Source organism: Melanostigma gelatinosum (genome assembly GCF_949748355.1).
Source record: "Melanostigma gelatinosum genome assembly, chromosome: 12".
NCBI classification, from domain to species: Eukaryota; Metazoa; Chordata; class Actinopteri; order Perciformes; family Zoarcidae; genus Melanostigma; species Melanostigma gelatinosum.
Window position 1 is genome coordinate 14,625,261 of NC_136645.1, and position 20,426 is coordinate 14,645,686.

At 41.3% G+C, this 20,426-nt stretch overlaps 1 protein-coding gene across 1 annotated transcript in view; it reads right to left on the reverse strand.

The window, feature by feature from the left end:
• Positions 1-3,471: 3,471 nt before the first annotated feature.
• Positions 3,472-20,426, reverse strand: part of dst (dystonin) — a gene marked incomplete at its 5' end in the record, with an annotated part of 90,416 nt that continues 73,461 nt past the window's right edge. Inside the window, 28 exons of the mRNA XM_079280195.1 lie at positions 3,472-4,645; positions 5,266-5,392; positions 5,970-6,080; positions 6,295-6,485; positions 7,877-7,942; positions 8,395-8,512; positions 10,035-10,151; positions 10,952-10,969; positions 11,168-11,242; positions 11,335-11,489; positions 11,574-11,736; positions 11,841-12,004; positions 12,193-12,322; positions 12,430-12,618; positions 12,796-12,939; positions 13,289-13,417; positions 13,501-13,695; positions 14,041-14,200; positions 14,313-14,482; positions 15,169-15,288; positions 15,485-15,691; positions 16,082-16,237; positions 17,769-17,939; positions 18,445-18,573; positions 19,206-19,403; positions 19,598-19,753; positions 19,946-20,119; positions 20,299-20,400. Of these exons, the coding sequence (XP_079136321.1) occupies positions 4,389-4,645; positions 5,266-5,392; positions 5,970-6,080; positions 6,295-6,485; positions 7,877-7,942; positions 8,395-8,512; positions 10,035-10,151; positions 10,952-10,969; positions 11,168-11,242; positions 11,335-11,489; positions 11,574-11,736; positions 11,841-12,004; positions 12,193-12,322; positions 12,430-12,618; positions 12,796-12,939; positions 13,289-13,417; positions 13,501-13,695; positions 14,041-14,200; positions 14,313-14,482; positions 15,169-15,288; positions 15,485-15,691; positions 16,082-16,237; positions 17,769-17,939; positions 18,445-18,573; positions 19,206-19,403; positions 19,598-19,753; positions 19,946-20,119; positions 20,299-20,400 (4,092 nt within the window). The 3' untranslated portion in view covers positions 3,472-4,388. The remainder of the gene's footprint in view (positions 4,646-5,265; positions 5,393-5,969; positions 6,081-6,294; positions 6,486-7,876; positions 7,943-8,394; positions 8,513-10,034; positions 10,152-10,951; positions 10,970-11,167; positions 11,243-11,334; positions 11,490-11,573; positions 11,737-11,840; positions 12,005-12,192; positions 12,323-12,429; positions 12,619-12,795; positions 12,940-13,288; positions 13,418-13,500; positions 13,696-14,040; positions 14,201-14,312; positions 14,483-15,168; positions 15,289-15,484; positions 15,692-16,081; positions 16,238-17,768; positions 17,940-18,444; positions 18,574-19,205; positions 19,404-19,597; positions 19,754-19,945; positions 20,120-20,298; positions 20,401-20,426) is intronic.

Sequence of the window (20,426 nt, forward strand, 5' to 3'; positions counted from 1 at the left end):
TAGACTTTTGTTGGGACTGTTGTAGAAACTTTAATAATTGCTTTAAAAAACAATCATATTTAGTGTCTGTTCATTCAAGACAGCGTTTTAGCATTCGTCGAGTCTCACTGAGAGAAAGATGTAGTATGTCACAGCTAAACACAAGATGCTCTGCAAACATTCCACCCAGAGTAGACCACATCTTCAATCTAAATCTCCACACTGCATCTAACAACCGGGCTATGAGAAGATTGTAGAAAACGAAGGAATAACAGAGATATACAGTTGGTAGCAGTTTCCAGTGTCAGAAATGAATGCCCCATGGCAAATGCCCCAAGAATCCTCAGAATGCCCCCAAAAACTATTTGATTGAGGAGCAAAATTGCATGATATACATTATATTTGTTCACTCCTGCTCAGCAACTTTCATATCCCATGACATACTTCCTTCCATTTTCTTTCAAAAAATGTCAAGTACTTTTAACCAATGGCTTGAATTTTAGATTATTCTTTATCACATAGACACATTGGAAATACTTTTTGTTTTTAAATGTACTTAACTGTTCGTTTTTTTGGAACATGTGTTCGATTTTACCATAAAAGTATAAAATACTATTATATTATGTTATATATATTATTATGTTATTACTATTACTGTTATATTATTTGGGTCATTCCAAGCATTTGGTGCCATTTGAGTCCCCACTACATAATACGGTATACTTTGTGTAAAGATGGGTTTATAATTCTTTCTAAAAGCTTGTCTTACCATAGAACACTATGATATGTACGCAGGATTAATTAAATCAAAAATAAGTGTTCCAATTTTAGCACAAGTAGGCTAAACTGCCATGTCCCCAATCATGTTTGGTTAAATTAAGATACAAATATAAGTAATATAAATCAAACTAATATTTTTTATTATTGTTGTATAGCGCTATTAATATTCCTCACCCAATGTTATTTTTTGTTGCGCTTAAAATGTTTAAGATATGTTTTGTCCATTAGTCGACTGTCCCCCCTGTTACTCTGAGGCAGACCCCCCCCCCCCCTGCTCATTCCCCCTGACAAGTCATGTGACTCTGTAAGTAGCATACATTTGTGGCAGGATAATAATCTAGTTTGTTTTTCATCTCATGAGTAGTAATGGCTAACTTTAGCATAAAATGTGTCCCTCCTGTTACCATCCACCCTGTTGCTGTTTTGCACAGTAACAGGGTGGACGTTAAGAGTTGGAATAGTGTTTCCAGCATGTGTTGGTATTCATCGTTAATTGATTAGGAATGTATTTGTTATATACTTTTTAAAACATTTGTTAAAAATGGCATGCTTGTATTTGTTAGGAAACGGCGCCCCTGCAGCAGCGGCACGTCGGGATGCAGACGTTGAAAGAAGGCAGCGATACCTCAAAAAAGAGAAGGCTAGGTGGAGAAAGGACAGAGGAAGAGGAAGAAAAAAGAAAGTGTCAGACCTCAGTGAAAGAGAGAAGAGAGCACAGAGACAGAAATGTTACAGCCTGTTATTTTCTCTTATGGATTTAGAAATGGAAAATATGAAATGAAATCAAAATATCTCTACTGTTCTTCTCAAAATCAAACAAGTGAATTCTGTGGATGGTACTTCAGCAAAAACCCGGTTACTTTTGATGAAACAATATTTACAGGTTCACGGTAAGATTGTTGTTAAGTTTTGTCTGTTTTTGGAAAACTATCAACTTCACATTTCATTTTAGTGAAATTCATGTGATGGTTTCAGCAAAAGCTAAGCATCAACACAGTGAAGTCAATGACAATGTAGCAAAGCTAAAAGGAACAGCTTTAAGAGGCGCAGATGCTCACATGATCATATCCTGTAGTTCTACTTGGATGTGATCGCTATCGATTGCTTTGTAATATTACCAACTGTGGATAATGACAGTGAGAGGACATGAGCTTCATTGGCCTTATATATAATACATTGAAATGTTTACTCAATGAGATGAGGCTGGTCTAGGACTCAACCTGAAGACAGAGCATCAAAATCAGAGAGGAAGTTCAGCCATTGGTTCCTTGCTGGCAGGATTAAGGATCTTCTGACTGTAACCAGGAACTCAGGCGAGGCGTCTGGGAGGAGACATTCCTGGGAAATCTGAACAAAAGTAATGGAAATACTGCAAAACCTGTAAAAAACTACTGTTAATAAGAATCATCGTACATTCAGTAACGTTCTGTCAGTAATGTTGCTAGCCACATGGTAGCCAGCAGACATTAATTATTCAATACTTTTGTTTATTTTGGAGAGCATATCTGCCTTTGACAGTTGACGTTGCAGAGAGACAGGAAACAGAGGATCCCCACATGTTGACAGTTGTGTATCTCATTGCATTGCATCGCCCTGTAGAAGTGTTTCACTCACTGTGCCATGGCGTATCCAGGAGACAGAGAGATTCTGTGGTGATTTCCACTGGGCTTTGGGTCCCGACATTAAAGGGACATCAACAACTTGAGAGACTAAAAATGTACCTTTTAGCCAAGCGATCATCTGTTCTGCCTGTTCATCAGAGATGTCAGACTCTGAGATCAGTCAGCAAAATGTTAGGATTTAAGGGGGCTGATCCTATGAAGATAATGACAGGAGCAATGAATTTACAACAACTTAAAGTGAAAATGGTAAAAGGGTTATAGTCAGTGGTACTCCAGATGGGCAGAGGATCAAATTAAACTTGGTTCAGACAATGACAAACGGCGTTCTTGCGTGTACCATGCCTCCTGGAAACAACGTTCGGTGAATAATTTATTATTAAAACACATATTATAACATGCAGCTCACATCTTGTCTGACAGCACTGCAAAAGAGAATTGCCCTGCTCGAGTTAAAGATATTTAAAATGTTATTTACTTCATGCATAGTTCTCTCGTATCACTGATTACCAGGTGTTTTGTGGGGAATGCTCATGAACTCATGAATGCTCATCATTTTTATGTCTGCGCAGTTCATTTCCCCATTACGCGCATGTTCAGTTCCCCATTACGTCTGACACAACTCCTTCAACTCTCTCTCCACGTGTCGAGACAATATCTTACTTTACTGTTTCTTTCCTTACTCTGAGTTCTTCCAGCATCCTCTGCTCATAAGGCAGCTGCTTCTGATGAGTCTCCTTATTGTTAAGATATATATTATATATATATATTATATATATAATATATATTATATATATATAATATATATATATTGGTTAATAATAATATATACATATATTCAATATATATTATATTATATATATTATATATATAACATATATATATTCGTGAATAATAATATACATATATATTATATTATATATATTATATATATTATATAATATATATATATATATGAATATATATGCATGTATATTCATACTCATACAGATATTCATACATGTATAGATAGATAGATTAGTTTCCAAATATAAACAAGGATAATACACATATCAAACACATCATACTATCAAAATCAATCGTATTGCCCGCATGAGAATAATGACATGCCTTTGCTATTATTACCCCCCAACCAACAGACTACTGCTAGCACGGCTAATAAAATGAGCTGAAACTCAAAGCAGAGAGCATTCTGTGGTCCACATTAGCCTCTGGTGGCTTTCTGCAAGCAGGTTTATTACAAAGTAATGTTACAGTGACAATTTCAGCTCTACCGAAATTAACCATACATTGACATGGATGCACAAGAGAAAGTCTACGTGGAGTGTCACCCCTTCAAGCACACACTGCTGTGACGTGAATGAAACAGGGACTGCAGCTGACAACAAACAAACAGGACTTAAAAGCTTTATGATTACGGCGTTTCTGCTACTTGCCTTAAATAGTATTTTTCAAAGGTTTCTGCAGTGCTTACTGGGGGTTTATTGTAGTGTATTGCATTGCCCTTTAAATGCATGTTGGCAGTATATCATATCACTTAAATAGATAATTGCAGTGCCTCAAATGGTACCATGATGCACCATCTACTCCAAACATCAGCAAACATAAATCACAGTACATTCAGTAACTCTCAGAGCGCTATATCCCGCGTGTTGAACTTCATTAGTGTTTTTAGAAATGTTAGCTAACCGTACAACATTATCCGGTTTTCTAGTGTTCGTCAAACCTCTACAGGTTTTGCATCAATAGAATAAAATAAAATACAATAAAAACAATTTGAAATATTTCACAAAAAATTAAATACGTTAAAAACAAATGCACAAGGCCATTAACATTTCATTCTCACATAATATTAAACCATATTGCCTCTCAACAGAATATTTTACATCTTCGCAACGATTTAAATAACACTCAACACATTTGTAGTCTTTTAAGTTAGATGTCTCCAGTGTCCGTTACGTGTTTTAGGGTGCAACTAGCTCCTGGGTTGTTTGCTTTCAAGGCCACTGACTATCGCTTGGATGCCTTGGCCAGTTTGCTTGTGGGAGTGGCTCTTCTCTGAGGAGTGGGGATCTTGGAGGGTTTTCCTCCGTGTTGACGGGACGTAGAACGCGGCGTCGCGCGGGTTGACTCCCCGACTGTTTCCGAAACGTCTGAGCACACGGACTGGATGTCTGAGATGTCAAAGTCAGAGGCGTCACTTCCTCTGCGACTGCTCCCTCTGCTTCCTGCTTTACTGCCAGGTCGGCTCGAATTTTTCCTTGGCTCTAGAAAGATAAAAGGACAATAGTTAACCACTAAGAATGAGCCTGATCAATAGAGGTATCAGTGTTTTGCCACTGGCTAGCGATTAAAAAATCAATACAAGCTGTCAGAGGCGAATGTGTTGCCTTCTAGGTAAAGTAAGACATTCATTTGCAGCCACCATCATTACATCTGTAGCCTTTTAAATGGAAAATGGACTTCTTCTCGCATAGCGCCTTTCTAGTCCTACGACCACTCACACCCCTTGTACACTACATGGCATTCACCTATTCATACACTGATGGTAGGGGCTACCATGCAAGGTGCCACCTGCCCATCAGACTAACTAACATTCACACCCAGCCACACACAATTTGGGGTTGAGTGTCTTGCCCAAGGACACATCGACATTGCATTGGAGAAGCCGGGAATCGAACCCGACACCTCAGATGCTTCACCAATCATTTTCTATAAACTAGAAATCCCTCCTTTAGACCCCTGAAACGTGTTATTGCAACCTCAACATTGTTCCCATTACCTTAATTCAAACATGGTGAAGGAGCTAAGAGTCTGCTCCAACAGAGAAAAATGAACTTTCTTCAAAATGTGATGAAAAGAGTCACTAAAGTTGCTCTCCACTCACCACCTATCATCTGTGTCCGAGCTTTCAGTACGGCAGCGCTGATCAAGGTCCCCTCCTCACCAGACTGAAATCCTTTACCTGACAAGTACCCAGGAAGACGTAATTTGCTGCCTTGAACCGGAGTACTCTGCAAAAAACAGAACATGAATTACTTTGATTTGTAATCAATGGACGTAAACTGCACAGTATAATGACACTGTTTGAGAAAACAGTATTTATTAAGTGCATAAATAGTTGTACCGGAAAGTAAGTTGTTGAGTTAGTTTCAAAAACGTTATTTTTGCAACAATGTAGGAATTTCACTTTGCAGTTAGTATTTGAATTAAAGTAGTTAGAAAGTCATTACACAATCACACATGCATGAATCACATATAAAGTTGTTCATATTATAAATAAATAAAATGAGACAGACATGTTTGTCAAGCAAGAAGGAAAGATTCCGTCCATTAGTAATCAAAGGAGTTAGAGTTTATAGACCCAACTAAAGTCTCAAACACATTTAGTTTTTCCGCTGCAGATTAAAATTGGAAATCAGAAATATGTACCTCTAACAAATACACCTTTTAGAAACTAGGTGCTCTATGTGTCCTTACTGGTGATGAATGTATTTTGTCTCTGTTTTGATAGTCGTGCAGCAGATTTCAGTTGGGTCATAAATCTGAAGCGGCCCACATCATGTGGTGTAAATGACTATATGACTATACCTCTGAGGATGAACCTTGGCTCCCAAAGGAGTCTGATGATTTAAGAGGAGTGGAGGGTTTGCTGTTTGTAAGCCAGGGCTTATCATAATTGCGGACAATGTGTTGGGGAGTCTGGGAAACAATGGCAAATCAAAAAAACACAGATATGGATTCACAAATCAAAAACTACCAGAAAGACTGGATGGAAGAAACACAAAAAATGAACAAGAACGTGATCAAAAAAATGAAATATGGCATGTATAAATAAGAGGAAAAGCATGACGGGGAGTGATCAATCCACAGTGGGACAGGTAACTGGCTCTCACGGCAGAGTAGAGCCTCTTACCTTGGGTGTGCTGGTCACTGCTGGGTTCGATGGGACTGCACAGCTCTGACTGGAGGTGGATCTGTTGGGAGAAGCTCCTCTGGATGACGGCCGAGATCTTCGGCCTCTGTAACGGAAGCTCGCCATCACCTGAGTGGTTCCCTCCGGGAGGATGAACTTCTCTCGCAGCTCCAAGTTGGTCCTGCCTTTAGCTAAGAAATGACAGTCCAAATGAGCCATATTAAATAAATACAACTGCTGGGATTACTTTTATTCGTCATTTTGTGTTGATGATGATGTGAGTTAACAATTTACTTTCCACTTTATGTCCCTAATTTCCCATGAATAAATATGTAGTTTGGTATCAATTATGGGTGAAATAGAAATTTCCTTGAAAGAACTGATTATTCATTTGTCATCATATTTCATATATTCATATTTTTTGTTTTGTATTGTATTCTTGGCTATGGAGAAATTTCAAAAAATGGCATTTTGGCAACTAATAGTCTTTGTAGGCTACACTAGGAATTAATAAGAATTAATTGGTTTGAAACCACAGACTAACCTACTACTCATTATAGTATAAATACATACCGAGTATGTCATGTGCAGTACTTAAGTATGCAATTTCCAACAGCTGTTCTCTTTTAGCACCACATTACATAGTTATTTCCAGGCAACTTCTTAAAAAAAACTTATTGGGAAATATACAAGATAAAGAGTTACCATAATGTGTTTTAAATAAATCAGAATATTTCAATTGAATACAAATAAAAGATTAAAATACTGAATAAACAATGACAACACAAGACTCATGCTGTGTCACATCTCCTCCATACTGCTGCAACAGTAGTGGAATCAACTTTGTTTCTCAACCAGCAATACTTTTTTGGTTTGCTTGGACTGCTAAACAAACGGTGAACAGATTCAAACAAATCAAAGTGAGGCCAAACACTCCCACACCCAAACGGCCCAAATGAAGAGAATTACAAAACCAAGAATAACATAATATACACACAGTGAAACCAAACAGACCTCGCACCAGATGTGCCAAAAAACCAACTGGCTGACATGCAGATTAAATCACTAAGACACACGGTCAAACAAAGTAAACAGTGCTATGAATACTGTTTCAGTTTTGTTGTGTGTGTGTGTGTTATATATAGAGACAACTTTATCATTTTCCCCAATGACGACGTTAGTTCAGTTTTATATTTACGGGTGATATATTCGGCTAAGCATCACCAGAACCTCTCATTGGGTTTCGTTTGTTTGATTGTCAAGCAAACCTGAAAACTGCAAAAGAAGCTCGGCTGAGAATATGCTGAGGGATACAAAAAAAAGGCTCATTTGCCGCGTCAAGTCCCAAAATATTGCCTTAGAGAAAGTGACATCGGGTGATGTGACTCACACAAAACGACTGCATGCATGAAAACCAGCCGGAGCTGAATGACAGTTGATCGAGAGTGAAGCCGGTCATTCACGATGAGCGCTCACACACAGCTATGGCACACCAACACAAGCACAAGACACTCGGATGTGCAGACACACATACCACAGGTGGGTTCATGGAGCAAGGTGAGATAGTTTGAGATTTGCCAACCTATAGGAGACTGAGTAATTGAAGAGTTTGATTCCGAGCGCAACATTTTGCTTCCGTGGTGATGAACTAGAAGAAATGATATCACGTTCAGCAGGAGGAAGGTTTAGCAGGAAATACAGAAGTTGATCATTAATACAGAAGACAGCAGAAACAAGCAGAGTACAGAGAGCGTTTTCACCTGACGTTAACACAGAGAGGACTCATCCTGCTCTACATATGTAGGCGGGGATCAGTGATTGTACCTCGACTTTGCTAAAAATAATAATAAAACTAATTCAACAATAAAACAAAAAAATCTGCCAACAGTGCTGTGTTATTTCACTCCAGCTGTTATTTAATTGTGGAGCTCAGTGTCAAAATCAGATTGATGGACATCCAGCATTGTTCCCCTTCCGAAATGCATTCATGACCCAAACTGCAATGTTGTAGTTATTCTACACAACTGGATGTGTGCACTTTTCAGTATTTCCTCTATTAGTCCTGCATTATGACTTGTTGTGGTGAACGTTTGATCTTACCTCTACAGGGGTCGTTCTTCACCAGGAACTCATCCAGAGCCATCCAGCCTCCTCCAACCCGCACCATCACAGTGCTGCGTAGAATGCGTACTAAGCGAAGCTGCTGAGAGTCTCCGAACTACAGCGAGGGGGGGGGAACAGAGAGGCGATGTGTGAAAACCTTTGTATGAACACTCACTGCAGGCGGAAAGCTGTGCAACACTGGAAACCAGACTGGTTTGGAGAATCACATTTATTCCAATAATCTTTGTTTTTGGGAATTTAAACATAAATCAAAATTGTCCATGCAAAAATCAAACAGCCATCTAAGATGTCTTTTGTCCACTTCAGCTCTGATTTCCTTTTCATGTTGCACAGATTCACACAAACAGGATTATGACACAAAATATATATATATATATATATATATATATATATATATATATATATATATTCAGCTTCATTCTCAAAGACACAAATTACACAACGGTCAATCCAACTGGTTTTCTTCTAGTATGGTGCGCTGGTGGTTGTGTGGTTAAAATGTATTGTTCGTAAATTACTACACGAGTCCATTCATTCTAAATGAGTTCATGCTAAATTGATTGTTTTATTTTGTCATACCTAACATTTACTCATACGTACAGTCATTTGACTCATTTATCATCATCACATAGTTGTTGTAAAGCTAATTGGACTTCAACATTTTAGACAATTGGCTGATATTCCACGGTCAAATAATTGAATCGTTGTTACTCTGAAAGAGCAGAATCAGCCCTAGAAGCGCAGTATCAGTCAGGCTCTACATTTATATCTGTTACAGTATATAGCAAACTGCACGTGAAGTCCTGTATGCTGCACAGTATTTACAGCAGTTACAAACACTTGTTGATATAGCAGTGGACCTTTTTTTCCCATTTGAATAATGTCAGCTAATGTGTGGTTGCTGGTTGTGATGTCTGACTTTATTCCGACAGCATCTAGCTTCAGTTTGCTTCCACCACTGCAGGTTGAGCCTGTGAAAAGAGCATTAACTGAAGGCACATTATTTTACCACCAGAAGGCACTAGAGTATAACAATTTGCCTTCATCATACCAACCACAGATACCAAACATAAGAACAATAAGCATGTTATGGATGTGAATGGTTCAAGGTTCATGAGGCGATGGACAGAAGTCAGCCAGTTGGATATGACCATGAGGATTAGCATGCAGACATAATTCACACAGGACAAGCACAGCCGCATGCTTTCTGTCAAAAAAAACAACAATTCCACATCATGAATCAAGCGGACAAACAGCAATCTCCTGCAACCCAGCACTTTGTTGCACTCAACGACTCAAATGCTCAGGATGCATTGACACTGACGCAGATCCAATGCAGCGAGCTCCAATGACACACCGAGAAACAACATGAGGGATGGTTCAAATCATTCCCGTCTAAATCACCACAGCGTGACACGCAGACATGAGCAAACAATGATGAGCCTTCCGCTAAGTGCCGATTATCTTATGATGTCTCTTCAACTGGTAAAACAAATCTTGTATGATTATTATAATGATTTAATGCCACTGGTGATTTAAGTGATCAAATACATTAAATGTGATGATGATCTGGAGGAAAAAGAGGCACAAGAAACATCTTAAGAATAACCATTTACCAGAATACAGCTTTCCAAAACGGCAACGTGTAGGTGGGGGGTAAGATTTTGACTTTCTCTGTTTGCTATTGTCTCATCGCCGATTAAGGAGTCATGTAAGCAGTGAACCAGACCAAACTGTCAAAAGAATTATTTCAATTCATTGTTGTGTGACACATCAATACAAACTAGTTCATACAACACGAATGCCCCCATCCCCTCTTACTAGCAACTCCCATTATTCATCTTAATCCAAACAAGCTACAGGAAGCATGTGGCATTTGAACACATTTCAGGAATGGATTTTGAACTGCAACATGCAATTTGTAGAGACATGTTAACTCATTCGGTCAAAAAAGCAAAAAGCAATGTATTCATTAAAATCACCAACTATGAAAGCAAATGAATAAAACAGTGTCAGAAACACAAAAGTATGTCAGCCAATGTTGAGATAAATCATTCCCATGAAAAGCCAAAGGCAAGCACACTGAAAGCATTATTTTTCACGCTGCCCAGCAGATGAATTTATGCCCATGGACTAATAAAACATATGGGCTGAAATGGTTTTGGCTTGTAATATTGTATTTTCTGAAACTCAAAAGCAGATGTATACTAGACTATGTTTCACCTGGATTGTCTTATTTTATAACAAAACAAAAACATCTGAATAATTACATAAAACTTAAACACATTTAATTCTTCTTCCATGACTGACTTTAAATAACATTTTATATTAGACTGAAAACACATCTTAGGCCAGAGGTCCGACTAAATCAGACGGCCATAGATCTTTATTTCTACTTCTGAGTTTCAGTCTGTAAACATCAGCCAGGAATCTAGGCAGAGAGTGTTAATTGAAAAGCAAACATGGTAAATGAAAAAGGCTCGATAAGGCACAGAAGAGAGGGGTGAAAACAGAAGAGGCCTTTCATATGTACCTGGTTTCCAAGGTAGAACTGGTGATGTGAGGAACAATAAAACATATGGAACGGTTAGATTCTTTACCATATATTGTCTTTCATTGACACTTTTTGCAGCACTTACCTTTCCGTAATATTGAGCTGCTAGTATTTAAAACATTTCACAATCATGGCATGGCTTGTATTTGTTGAAACGATTGCTCGTCATGAAATGTGTGATTAAAGTCTGTTTACCCGGTATTTGTTGGCACCAATTTGCTCCACTTGGAATCGTTTTGTACATTTGCATTTTGCCACTTGTCTCGTAACCTACAAACAGAGAAGATTTCATTGAAACACAATTCCCTAAATGTGTCTCTCAATTTAAATTTAGAAATTCTGGGCACGAGAGTTCGTATCACCTCATCTTCAATCTTGTCCGCATCTGTTAGCGGTTTGTAAGCATCCTTGTTGGGATGGAGAGCTGCCACAAACTCGTAGTAGTCAATGTAGCCGTCACCGTCTCTGTCAAATATGTCGGCCACAGCGCTCATCTCCAGACGACTGGTGGGGAATTCTAATTGAAGAGCCATTGAAGTGGTACAAAATGAGCATTTTGCTGGCTGTGGTAAATGCTGTTTGTATGTTGAATGACACTTACTGGAGGAGAGGATGCCCTCTATGAACTCCTGCCGGGTCACCTTGCCATCTTGATCTTTGTCAATGCGGCGGAAAAAGTCCATGACGCGAGACTTTTTATGGTTCATCCAGCGCATGTAGCGCTTCCGCCACACATCAAAGTCAAAGTTGGCAAATTCCTTCAACTGCACAGAAACATAGAGGGTCATATGAGCACAGATTGGCAGGAAAAAAAGTGCTTGTAGTCATACTGAGAGCAGGCGTGTGTAAAACCTGAGTGCTTGATTACCTCCTCGAGTCTGTCCAAGGCATCATTGAGCTTCCTCCGTCTGTCCAAAGCCAGCAGCCACACGTGCTGCCACTTGGTGACGAGCAGGTTAACCCGCGGGTTCTTGGTTTCAATGGGAGGTTGTGTTGCTGACGCATACATCGTCTGTGTGGGAGAACGTTTTCCTGCAGGTGAAAGACAAAAAAACAGTGAGTGTACTCTCACCATGTAATCAGGAGGAATAGATTAGCAATGACATCATTCCAGGTGCTACAATGAACAAAATGAGGATGTCGCGTCACCCTGCAGTGACTTAACACCGGGCCAGATGGCTCAGGTCACGCTCTGTGAGGGGTATTAATGGGATACATACTTCCAGTTCTTCCTTTGTCGAGCACAGGGATGTGAGAGTGGACTGGGGGCTCCACAGCAGCCTTCCTTTTGTGTGTCTTGGTGATTTTGTCAACATCTGGTTGCTTCCTGGTCATTTCCTCCATGAATGCCTGCAGGGAAAAAGCAACAATGCTTACAGTGTGATTCATGCACACTTACTGCCAACTTCTATAAAAATAAATTCATAAAATCAAACCATTTAAACAATTGTTTTTACCTGGTGTTCTGCTATGAGGCCTTTGACCTCTTCGAGTTCTTGCGGCAGCTGCTCTTTGTCTTTATCGTTGAGGTTGGTCTCAGCCCACTGCAGCCAGGTCAGCAGATTCTCCAGCAGTTCCTGAGTGGCTAACAGCTCAGTGAGGGCTGTGGCCAGTCGCTGCTGGTGCTGCCTGGCCCAAGCCTGCACCTGTAACAGTAACATTACACACATTACTCATACTACAGAGAGACTAAGCTATTGCTCTTGTGTGATGATGCACACACATGCCTTTAGGGATTTGTGCTAAAAATCGTATCCAAATTGTGTAATTGTGCTCTGTCATACCTATAGGTATGAAAGGCATGTATGCAGCTGTGAACTGACCTCTTCAAGCCGGGCTTTAATGATGGTGTTCCAGTGTTTGATGGTTGTGATAGAGTCTGGATGGCAGATGACCAGAATAGCCTCCCCCATACTGGTTGCTTTATTTAGAGCCGCTCGCTTTTCCTCCAGTTTCTTCATGAATTCCTTCAGGACAGCAAATGGGAACGAGATTAGATTTTCAACTGGATTTTCTTCAGCAAAGATTACAATAAAACGTTGCTTGTGAGGTTTTTCTTTTAATTTGGAGTAAGGCAGAGCTATTTCAGTCAGATAGATCCGTAGCTGAGAAAAATATCTGCAAAAAATATGCAACACTGTGTGTTTGGAATGAAAGATGAGTTGGCATCTCCTTGCAGACATGATAATAATAAAGACAAAAAAAGATGCCAGCATGTTACATTTCTTTATTGAAACAGCCAAAACTGTCGAAATGTAAAATATATACTTAACATTTTACTTCAGATAAAACATCATAAATATTTGCAACGCTTGCCTTGTGTTGTTCGATGAGCGTCTGCAGAGCCTCCTCATCGTCGGGCAGGCTGCCATGGAACCGCAGACTCTGCTCTGCCTCAGCCAGCCACTCCAGCAGGATATGAACCGTGGAGTGAAACTCCTCAGCCTGCAGCCAGAGGAAACAGATCAGTCAGGCTCCCAGAGTCAGTTTACCTTCTACCTGATGACTGTAGGGGGCTGACACAGTACCTGACACAGGGCCTGCTCCAGCCGGGCCTGTTTGGACACCGAGAGGTTGCACACCGTCTCCCAGCGAGTGCTCAGCTCCTGCATCTGGGCTTTGACCCACGACGAGTCATCGTGACTGCTCTCGATCAGCTCCTTGGCTGAGCGTTTGAGGGCCTGAACGCTTACTGTCCTCTTTCCCAACTCCTTCTGGAAAACCTGCAGCGACACAAACAACACACTCACTCGTTTAAGATTTGTGTAACAGCATTTTTACATCTTTGCTGGACTGTAAACTTCAGAACAGGGACTCTCAATGGAAAAGTACTACAATGCTAGCCCTTTCTGTTGCTTGAATTCATAGCCCAACCCTAGTGTGGTTCAAGAGTCCTTTGTTACTATTGTGCTGAGCAACAATCAGTGATGAAAAGAAAAGGGTGGTGTTAATACAGCAGTGAAACGTTCATGCTTTTGACGCCGCCACTAAAGACATTTTTGAACCAGTGTTCAACTAGCAGATCAACAAAGCTTTGTGTCATGCTGTGATGTGGTCTGCTTTCCTACCTTGTGGTTGTCTATCAGGTTGAGAACCAGATCTATGTCTCCGTGTACGGGCTGGTCCTCAGCCAGCTGAGGTTCCACTCTGTACAGCCAGTCAATGAGAGCCTGCAGAGCGTCTGTGAACTGGCCGGAGAACAACAGGGCCTCCTCAAGCTTGTTTTGTCTGCAGGAGAACACAAATCATTGACAGCGAATGGAGAATCTCACCGCACACAGTGTGATTAGTAGTTGACGGGGTGGAACACGCTGACAAACGGGCAAAGACGTATCCTTACCTTTCAACTGACTTGCCACAAACAGTGTCCCATTTGTCCCTCAGTTCACTCAGCATGTCGTCCAGCTTCTGGTTATCATCCCGAAGGGAGGTCTTGTCTTTCAGGGCCCGTCCTGTTCGAGTGGTGGTGTCATACACCAAGTGTTTGCTGCCCACAGCTTTTTGGAACTCCTGTGTGTGAGAAACACTGTCATCAAAAAGCTCCAACCTCCACACGACAAAGAAGTTACGCTTCATTCAGATAATGAACGAGCACACAACAGTCACATTTAGTAGACAGTTTTAAGTCTGTATCTTTAGACGCACAGGGTTACAGTGAGCTTTCTCCGATTTTCTTTCCTGCTACTGTTGGCATGTCAGATAGTATCCTAATCTGTGTGTCTGTGTTTTGTGATTAAGAAGACCGTTTTCTGTGAGGCAACAAACAAGGGGTCAAATCTCAAGAGCCACTGCTCCACAGAGATGAAAAGTATCCAAACACAGTGGCTCCTAATACATTTGGTCCATTCAGGGATTATGATAGGATTAGCACAGTACCCGCACAGAACGCTGCAGAAACAACAAGATAGGACTGTGTAGTCTGTAACGCAAGCAAATCCACGGCTAATGTATTCTGTTGAGACTGTGATTCCCATCAATACCTTTTGCTGTTGGATTCGTCTGCTTCCAACACTCATACATCACGCATTGAACATGGCAATTAAACAGCTGTCTCAATATTCTGACTTAAATAAAAAAGGTTTTGGATGCAGATGTTGTTTCTGTTAAATGAATGAAACGCTGCTCCCAGAGGTCCCTGGCTGTTTTAACTTTCATTCTTTCCGCAGGTGAAATGCGATAAGACGATGCTCAGTCACCTTGTGCTGCGTCAGCTGCGTCTTGATTTTGTCTGGATCGTTGGCAATTTCCACTTCTGAGTCCAGAGTCTTCTCAGAGTCGTCCAACCACTCCATCAGTTTATTCCACGTTTCATGGAACTAACGAAGGATAAAGAAACAAACAAAGCATTTTAAAAAAAGATTTGATTTCACTATATTGATGGCGGAGTCCTAATACTAATGAAATGGCTATAATAAACTGCAGACAGAAGACGAAACAGGCTCAATATACTATATCCAGAGCTTTCCAATGACAATAAAATGTCCTCACAGCAGTGAAACAAAGCCTTCAAACCTGTTTGGCCCTCTTCCTGGCGTCATCCAGCAAACGACCTCGCTCAACAGACCGCTGCACCAGCTTCTCCCAGCGGCCTTGCACGCTGAGCAGCAGGTTCTTGATCAGGACCACATCCTGCTTCTGGCTGAAGTACTTCAAATGTGTTCCTGTCTTGTCCAGTTCAATGATCTGTTCCCTGTGGGAGTTCACCTCTGTCACAAACATCTGCACAGTGCAGAGAGGAGAGAGACATTTTGGGTCAGGTGTTATAGCATCAAAAGGGAGTACAGGCTTTTTAATTGACAGCAGAGGTAAATGTAATTCATGTGACTGATGAGCTTGATGAGCTTCGTTCTAAATTACCAAACAAATGGAGTCATTAAGCCAATGTTGGCTGGATTCCAAAGCCGAATGGTGAATTAGTAAACATAAACTGCTATTTTGTGTTATGACACTGGCATAAATCATGTTTTTTCACAGCAGATGGATTAAAGCTTAACACGCTTCTACTTAGCAACAACAGTAACAGCAATCAACCACAAACATAAAAAAAAAAGTTGTATGTCATCATTGACTTCAGAGGCTGCGTCACCCTCCTCTCCATACAAATATTACCTTATGCTCGTCTATCTGAAACATGATGGTGTCCAGTATGAGGGAGGCCGGGGAAACCATGTTCAGCGTCTGCTCGGCTTGGGTCAGCCAGTTGATGAAGTCCTGAAGAGAGTTGTGGAAATCCGTGGCCAGCGTCAACGCTTCTTCCAGTTTCACCTGTAGACACAACACATCATCAGACATCACATTTTATCTGGACACTGGTTCTTCAACCAGCCATGGCCCTGCTGACACCTACTACGATCTTCATTATTTACATTATTAATCCTATTACCGATACCATTAATGCACAGTACATTGAATGTGCTGTAATTACATTGAATGTGTTGTAATTCACTATCCTGTTCTACACATGACATCATTGCACGTCTGTCCATCCTGGGAGAGGGATCCCTCCTCTATTGCTCTCCCACAGGTTTCTTCCTCTTTCCTCCCCGTTAAAGGGTTTTTTTGGGGAGTTTTTCCTGTTCTGATGTGAGGGTCCCGGGACAAGAGGAGGTCAAATGTGTACATATTGTAAAGCCCTCTGAGGCAAATTTGTAATTTGTGATTTTGGGCTATACAAAAATAAATTGAATTGAATTGAATCAGGAGAGATGGAAACAATCCTGTGGTCTTTTCTCCAAGCAGAGCTCCGTTATAACCCGTGTCCTCCTGCTGAAAACAAACGGTTCGGTTGCCACAACGCTAGATGAAGAGGAGGGGGAAAACAATTACATTTCACATTCATGCCGAACATGACCTCTATTTAAAGAGGGGAAGCTAACGTCTCTGGAGAGGCTGATGGTGGAGCAGAAAGGGAATGATGAGCTTATAATTGAATGAGAGAAACATCCACAGTGACTCGATGGATGGAAAACATCCACTGGCACAAGCTCATCACATGGCTGCAAATGCTTTGTTAACGATGTTAACAACCCTGATGAGTCACGGGTAATAATGCGTCTCTCTCATAATGTGGGTCATGTTGAGGCTTGCTAAATATGGAATTCAAATTCAATAGACAGTACTTATTCTATGATTTGATTGAACTCTACTCTGCTTGAGTAATGTGTTTGGCCCACGAGACAAGAGCAGTGTCACATTTGCTGAAGAGAGTTTGGCCAGCAGCTGCGAGATTTACCCGACTTTGAATTCCTGGGAACGGGACCAAAGTAAATTGGAAACAAAAGCAAAATATTTCTGAAAAACTCTCAAGCAGGCAGAGTGAGGAGCTCCATATCTGGAGCGAGACTGGTAATGGGAGAGGAGATTTATCTTTTTATTTATTGTAGCAACAAAAGTGAGAAAATGTTGTCGCAAAGCAATAACACATAAATAAGATGTCAAAAAGAGCAACATAGTGACTGATGAGTCTTTATCTTGGCTGAAATGTTAGCTTAGTTATATTATTTATCGTATGCACTTGTCAAGTGTTCACTGTGGCAACATATGAGACAAGACCACAGTTGTTCTCCAGTAAGTCGCCTGCTGTGATCTACAGTTTAACCACATCCTGTGTGTCCGTGCCAACACGCCGTCATGACACCATTCATTACCGGCACCGGGATTAGAGGCTTAGAAATACAGAGTCATGGCTCAAGTGTATGTCAGCGATCGCCACTTGGCACCTAAAGCTGAGGTTGTGAGTCATTGCGCTCAAAGCAGCGTAGCTCAACCGTCCCAACCACAACGCTTTACTCCATACCTTTCTCTCAGCGGACTTCCCCTGCACAGCTTCCCACTTGTCCCGCAGGTTGGCGAGGTCCTGCTCCGTGTTGCTGTCTGGACCCTCGGGTGTTACGGCGAGCAGCTGTTGACCCTTGTTCATCAGCTCCTGATACAGCTCCTCCTTCACCTCGAAGGCAGAACACAACTCCTGCAAGAAAACGAGAGACACGAGGGCACGCTTTCGTCAAACACACCGAAGTACCGCTCTGCATTTGTTTTGGAAAGCTACGTGAACGTCTGCAGTGTCTGAAGTGTATGTGATGAATCTGTCAGTGCACTTCATTTTTGATGTTTGTCCAAATCTAGTCCAAAAATGGTGAGAGAATAAGACTCTCAGAGGCTTGTTCCCACCAGCAAACCCCTTTGTTTTTGGCTACATATAATGTCACCACTGATGCTGAGATTGCTGTGAAAGTGATCCTCCATTAAAGAAAAGGAAAACAAAGAAGGGACTCATTCCTAAATGCATTATAGTCAGACATGGCTGAATCAATTTGACACACTTTTTGTGATCTTCTGTATGGGAGATGCAAGTGGTGTATTTTGCAATGTCATTTAATTTTCACACTTCAGATAAAACACAGAAAAGACATCGTCGTCTCATTTACAAGCCTGCCATCTGTATGCGGCCTTTCATATTGTTAAACACATACCAGATGGGCGTTAAGCTGCTCCCTGGCCGTGTCTGGTAAGCCTCCCACAGCCTTTGATGCCAACAGCTGACGTTCTGTGTCTTTCAGCCATTGCTGCATATCTTCTATCTCACCATGGAAACCTTGGGCCTACAACACAATACAACCTGAGTCAGGACAAAAGGTGTCACACACACACACACTCATTGTTAGCAGCCTATGGCTCAGAGAGGAAGATGTCTGAGTTATTAATTCCTTGGATTCATTCGGCTACCATTCAGCAGTATGAATGAATAAGCCTGGAATGTAATGAAATGAAGCCTTTGATCAAACATTTAAAAAATTTGAAAGTGTCGCTTTTATTTAAAATTAACTGTTAAGTTAACTGTTGTAAGTTAGCAAAATAAACCTTCTTTGATTGGATTTTTTTGAGCACTTTTTTCTGATAAATACTCCTGTCTACCAAAACCCTCTCAACCTGGGACAGATTATGTGTTCTTGAAGATTCTTTTTAAACATTCCTTGAACCAAAATCTAAATCCAGGACATATTTCTGTTTCTCATATCCCCCCCTCATATCAAAGCACCCCGCTAAAGGTCAAAGTTATGAATAGAAAGATAAAGAGGGGAGGGGGGGCAGAAAAAAGAATCCCTCCTCCAAAAAGGAATTATGACTGACGACCTTACTTGCTCCCCTCGGAGAACAGAATCAATCACAAATGAATAAACACAAACAATGATAAATAAGGACTATTAAGTCGTGGTGAAAATCCTTTTCATACCTGAAGCAGAGCGCTCTGTAGTTGTTGTTTCCTCTGTCCCGACTTCTCCAGGATGGCTTTCCACCGCTGGTTCAGGCTCTCCAGTTTGATCTGCAGACTAGAAGCTTCCTCTCCAGCGGTGGACTCCACCAGATCATTACCGGCCTTATTGACGGTCTCGACTGTTGCCTTGTGAGCCAACACATCATTCTGGAGAACCTGCGGAGATAAAGCAGCCATGAATAGCGAGATGTTGGGTGGATGGATTTGAAGGGGTCAAAGTTCATGTTGGGGCAGCGTGATAGACCGACTGCTTCCTTTCTTTTCTAAAGCTAATCCCATGGTCACACAACGGCACCTTTGACTTCTGAAACGTGTGCATGGAGAAAAACCAAAATAACTTGTTGTCGTACATGATGCTTGGCGAGCTCTATCTCGACAGCTTTGGGGTCTCCTCCCGCCTTCCTCTGGTCATTGAGCAGCTCCTCTGTGTGGCTCATCCAGGCCAGCAGCTCGTCCAGTGCGTGCTGGAACTGGCCCAGTGCCAGAAGGCCTCCCTCCAGTTTGTGCTAGAGTAATGACAGATTAAACCATGAGATATTGCAGCGCGTGAAAGCACATGACATGCATACAACATATTCCACAGCCTTTGATCCATTGCTGAGTCTGTTTTACTGTCCTTTGAGAGCTATTACACACTGTATTTAAACAGCATATTGCCACATTGAACAGTGTAAATGACGCTGTTTTCCCTCTCTGACCTGTCGGCTGATGATCTTCTCATCCAGATTCTCCCAGAGCATCTTGAGCTCAGACATTGGCTCCTGGATGGCGCAGCGGTCGGCCTCGTCCGTCACCTTCTTCAGCAGGAGGCCTGCCTGGTGGTTCAGCCGCTCCATCTCGATCTGCAGCTGGTACGCCTCTCCTTTGAACTCCTGAAACACACGGCACATAAAGTGGTACAACCCATTCAGGCAACAGGAGTACAACGCTTTGAGGAGAATACACTCTGTAACAGTGAATACTGCAGTAAAGAACAAGGACATTGATAAGACACAGCGAAGTATAAGAATATCCTGCTGTTACATATTTAAACACAAATACAAGACTTTACCTTGAGTTCTGAGATCTGCTGCTTGACAGTTTCCAGGTCTGTGCCTACAGGCGACATTGAATCCAGTTTTCCCTCAAGAATATCCACCCAGTCAAACATACCCTGCGTACAAGGTAGGACACCATTGT